General features: G+C 45.6%; 1 protein-coding gene across 1 annotated transcript in view; it reads right to left on the bottom strand.

Moving 5' to 3' along the window:
* Positions 1-386: 386 nt before the first annotated feature.
* The window catches only part of LOC108802774 (zinc finger protein 850-like), a 55756-nt gene continuing 50503 nt past the window's right edge, over positions 387-5639 (bottom strand). The window contains exon 6 of the mRNA XM_018574633.1: positions 387-1468. Coding sequence (XP_018430135.1) covers positions 387-1468 — 1082 coding nt within the window. The remainder of the gene's footprint in view (positions 1469-5639) is intronic.

Genomic DNA, 5639 nt, shown 5'->3' with positions numbered 1-5639 from the left:
TTTGTGTGCCCAACAGCCCAAATAAGGCCTCTCCTAAAAAACTGCTCCCATGTCCTCAGCCGCACCAGGACCAGCTCGAGGGCAATTACTACTCCCACGTTCCAAGGGGCCAGGCCCACCCCCAACAAGTTCTTACTCCAGCGGGGGGACGCACCTATACTAGCCAATGGCCCCCCATTTGTGTAATTGTTTCTGAATTTTTTTAGACCCCCCCAAAAAAACCCTAACCCGCCGGGACAGAAAAAGAACCCTGCAACCAGCAGAACCACAAAATTTGGGGAGGGAGGCAGGGTGGGACAACCAGCTTCCTCCATCAATTCTAAAAGTCATCGTACATTTGTCATAAGAACCAGCTGGCGCTGTCTATTTATCTTCTTTTCCCGCAGTCAGTGAGGACACTCCGCAGTTTGTTTCTCGGTGGAAGATTTGCTGTAGTCTGAACATGAATAAGGACGCTCACCTGTGTGAATTTTATGGTGGTTAACAAGGGTTCTTTTCTCAGTAAATGTTTTACCGCACTCTGAACACGAGTAGGGACGCTCACCAGTGTGAATTTTATGGTGGGTAACAAGGGTTCCTTTCTGATTGAAAGATTTCCCGCACTCTGAACATGAATAAGGAAGCTCATCAGTGTGAATTCTCTGGTGTAGAATAAGGTATGTTTTCTGAGTGAAAGATTTCCCGCACTCTGAACATGAATAAGGACGCTCACCCGTGTGAATTCTTTTGTGTCTATTAAGGACTCTTTTATCAGTGAAAGATTTCCCGCACTCTGAACAAGAAAAAGGACTCTCACCAGTGTGAATTCTCATGTGGTGAACAAGGTCTCCTTTATGAATGAATGATTTCCCGCACTCTGAACAAGAAAAAGGACTCTCACCAGTGTGAATTCTCAGGTGGCCTACAAGGTGTCCTTTCTGAGTGAAAGATTTCCCGCACTCTGAACATGAATAAGGACGCTCACCCGTGTGACTTCTCTGGTGTATAACAAGGGCTCCTTTACGAGTGAATGACTTCCCGCACTCTGAACATGAATAAGGACGCTCACCCGTGTGACTTCTCTGGTGTATAACAAGGGCTCCTTTACGAGTGAATGACTTCCCGCACTCTGAACATGAATAAGGACGCTCACCCGTGTGACTTCTCTGGTGTATAACAAGGGCTCCTTTACGAGTGAATGACTTCCCGCACTCTGAACATGAATAAGGACGCTCACCCGTGTGACTTCTCTGGTGTATAACAAGGGCTCCTTTACGAGTGAATGACTTCCCGCACTCTGAACATGAATAAGGACGCTCACCCGTGTGACTTCTCTGGTGTATAACAAGGGCTCCTTTACGAGTGAATGACTTCCCGCACTCTGAACATGCATAAGGACGCTCACCTGTGTGAATTTTCTGGTGTATAACAAAGTCTCCTTTTTGAATGAATGATTTCCCGCACTCTGAACATGCATAAGAACGTTCACCTGTGTGAATCTTCTGGTGTTTAAGAAGGACTGCTTTGCGAATGAAACATTTTCCACACTCTGAACATGAATAGGTTCGCTCATCCATGTTCATACTTTGGTGTCTAAGAAGGTTTTTGTTTTCAATTAAAGATTTCCCACACACTGCATGTGAGAAAAGATTTTCACCTCTGTGATCTCCTTCATGGGGGGAGGAAGGTTCCTTGGGATTAGATGGATCTCTTGCAGTGTGAGATCTTAGATGGATATTTCCAGTCATAGTATGTGAATGGTCAGAAGATTCACCCTGATCAGAGGGATCCATTGATGTCTCCAAACAGGAAGGTGTGTGATGTATATTTTGTGTGTTTGGATTCACTCCTGGAGAATCCTGTGTGATGACATTATCTTCTGACTTACAATCGGCAGATAATATAAGATGTCTCTCCGAGGTATTGCTGACATCACATCCATCTGCTGGAGAGAAATTATTACACACGTCAGTAATCAGAGTCATGTATGTTGGTCTAGAAGTCATCACAGAGCTCTGGCATGGAATTGGGTACAACGTAACACGACTTGTACAAACAAATGAGTTAAAGGATAAAACACCCAAAACAACTCTGACACACTGGGCAAAATAGTTTTGTGAATTAATCACGGCTATGGAGAATAAGAGAGATGGACCTTCATATGGTGTACAGTATCTCCTCCTCATTTGTTGGTCACATGACGTTATATTGAGGAATGGAGATGGACCTTCATATGGTGTACAGTATCTCCTCCTCATTTGTTGGTCACATGACGTTATATTGAGGAATGGAGATGGACCTTCATATGGTGTACAGTATCTCCTCCTCATGTGTTGGGGACATGACGTTATATTGAGGAATGTAGATGGACCATCATATGGTGTACAGTATCTCCTCATTTGTTGGGGACATGACGTTATATTGTGGAATGGAGATGGATCTTCATATGGTGTACAGTATCTCCTCCTCATTTGTTGGTCACATGATGTTATATTGAGGAATGGAGATGGACCTTCATATGGTGTACAGAGATTGCTTTTCCATCTGATTTTCAATATCTCCTCCTCCTTTGTATGGGTAAGTGGTGGGGTTGGAATATAAATTATTTTTTTATTTTACCAATAATAGATTTTCGTATTCACTATAAAATGATGTTCTCTCATTGGGCGACACAGCATTTGAATTCTGGATATATGCCCTGCCTCTGGGAAATTGGGGAAAATAAAAGATACAACTGCACATAGTTGCTATGCCTGTGTACAAACTGTGCAAGCCCAGGAGTAGCACGCAGTGAACATATGACAAATAACCTTCTTAAACTATCATCTTAACTACGGGCAACAAAGTACAAAAAATGATGGTCAGGATATGTGAACGCTCCGGAACTACTGGAGAAAAGGTATCACGTACCTTAGGGGAGTCTGAGTTGACGAGGGCAGCCTCTCTCACAGCTCCGGTCCCGGAGCACCTCGATTGGCGCCCTCGAAGGGTGCCAGAGGCTGGTTAGCCTGTTGCGTCTGCGAGATGAGATAAAAGTGCGTAGATCCGGGCAGGAAGCATGATGCGCATGCACCAAAGAGGATCCAGAAGGCTTTAGATCCGATGAGCTGAGGAAGCTGGAAGCAGAACACACAAGGCAGAAGGATCGTCGAGCAGGCCAAGGTCATCAATGAGCCAGCAACGCAGTAAAAGGGGTGAGGCAGATTCAAGGTCAAAAACAAGCCGGGGTCTTCAGGGAGCAAGCAACAACAGAGAGTAGTCCAAGCAGGGTCAGTAATGGGTAATCAGGATACAGAAAACACAGGAACACAGAACACAGGAAGCTGACGATCTGACAGCATAGGAGGATAGCTGAACACAGCCTTTATAGCCCAGTTGGCGCCAATTGTTCAAATGACACGTCGGCGCGTGCCCTTGCGCACAAACACGCGCACGAACGTGAGCGTGACACGCACGTACGTGTGCACGTCCTTGCAAAGACGCTGCTCCTATTATGGCTCTATGGTTCACAACAGGCGCCTGCGCATGCGCAGACGGCGACACTCGAACTCTGGCTCTGGCTTTCTGACATTGCCCCCTCCCAAGGGGCAGCCTCCAGATGCCCATTACAGGCCTCTTGTCAGGATGGTTCAGAAAAAAGTCCCGTAACAATTCAAACGTTAGACTCTGGTTCCCAAGAATTATCTTCTGCTCCATACCCCTTCCACTTGATCAAGAATCAAGTGGAAGATCCTGCAGTCTACAATAGTCTCCACTTCGAACTCCTTCTCACCATCCACAAGAACAGGTTCCGGAGCCGTAGCAGCCCGATCAGGAAAAAAGTTGGGGACGTCCTTCTTGGACTAGCAAAAAATTACCAGCTTGCAAGATTGTATCAGGTTCGGCTGTAAATCCAGTTTCGGGATAAATACGAGACAGGGCGTCAGGTTTCACATTCTTAGATCCCGGGCGATAAGTAATGTTGAAGTTGAATCTAGAAAAGAACAACGCCCATCTTGCCTGTAGAGGATTTAAACGCTTAGCAGACCTGCATATTCCAAGTTCTTGTGATCTGTAAAAATAAAAATAGGTTGCGCAGCCCCCTCCATAAGGTAACGCCATTCCTCTAACGCCAGTTTGATTGTGAGCAATTCTCGGTCCCCCACACTATAATTCCTTTCCGCAGGGCTAAGTTTGCGAGAAAAAAACGCTACCGGATGTAGTAAGGATTTTGGACCTTGTCTTTGGGAGAGCACTGCGCCTGCCGCATTTTCCAATGCGTCCACTTCCAGGACGAATGGTAGTGTGGGCACCGGATGTCTCAGAATGGGTGCTGATGTGAATAGAGTCTTCAACTCAGTGAAGGCATGTTGAGCTGCAGGGGACCACTGGAAGCGAGTCTGAGTCCTGGTAAGGTAAGTAAGTAATTGGTGAAATTATACCTGAACATTTTTAAATGAATTTTCTGTAGTGGGACCACTGGAAGCGAGTCTGAGTCCTGGTAAGGTAAGTAATTGGTGAAATTATACCCGGAAATTTTTTAATGAATTTTCTGTAAAAATTAGCAAAGCCTCTGAAACGCTGAACTCCTTTCTTGTCGACAGGTGCTGGACACTCCAGAACTGTGGATACTTTTTATGGATCCATCGCGATACCTGTAGAGGAAATCACGAATCCCAGGAATTGAATTGTCATTCAAATTCACACTTTTCGGCCTTTGCAAACAATCCAAAGCTTCTAAGTCTGGCCAGGACTAATCTCACCTGTTTATGGTGCTGCTCCGGAGAGGGAGAAAAAATAAGAATATCGTCTAGATATACCATTACGAATTGATCCAAAAAGTCCCGAAAAACATCATTGATTAGGTGTTGAAAGATGGCTGGGGCATTGCAGAGCCCAAATGGCATAACTAGATATTCATAGTGTCCAAAACGGGTGCGAAAAGCGGTCTTCCACTCGTCTCCCTCCCGAATTCTGACAAGGTTATAGGCTCCCCTGAGATCAAGTTTGGTGAAGATAGTAGCACTTCGCAGCCTTTGAAACAATTCAGGAATGAGTGGAAGAGGATATCGGTTTTTGACTGTTATTTGGTTTAACTCTCTATAGTCAATACATGGGCGAAGCGTGTGATCCTTCTTCTCCACAAAAAATATCCCTGCTCCCGCCGGAGAGGTGGATGGACGGATAAACCCCTTTCTTAGGTTTTCTGCAATGTACTCCTTCAATACTTCTAGTTCTGGTTCGGACAAGGGGTAAATACGCCCATAGGGAATCTTTGCCCCAGGTAAAAGTTCTATGCGACAGTCATAGGAACGATGTGGGGGAAGAACGTCTGCTTTTTGTTTATCGAAAACATTCAAGAAATCGTGGCACTGGGGAGGAATAGCCTGATATAGTTCCGGACAGGTCTCCTGTTGACAAACTGCTACACAATTTGCAGGGGCGGAAGGTAAGCAATTCTGTCTACAGTAGTCAGATACAAACTGGATTTCACCCGTCTCCCAATTCACCAGCGGATTGTGTGCCTTTAACCACGGTAAGCCCAGGATGATGGGAAAAAGTGGGGAGGAGATTACATCTAGACGGAGAAGTTCAAGGTGTCCTGGAGCCAGAGTAACTGGAATTGGTGTTGTTTCCTGCGTGACTGGGCCCGAACTAATGTTGGACCCGTCTGCCAGATG

The sequence above is a fragment of the Nanorana parkeri genome, unplaced genomic scaffold (genome assembly GCF_000935625.1).
Source record: "Nanorana parkeri isolate BGI_ZX_2015 unplaced genomic scaffold, ASM93562v1 scaffold3105, whole genome shotgun sequence".
Taxonomy (NCBI): domain Eukaryota; kingdom Metazoa; phylum Chordata; class Amphibia; order Anura; family Dicroglossidae; genus Nanorana; species Nanorana parkeri.
Note: the sequence above shows the minus strand (reverse complement) of the source record. Positions and strands in the feature narration are given on the sequence as shown.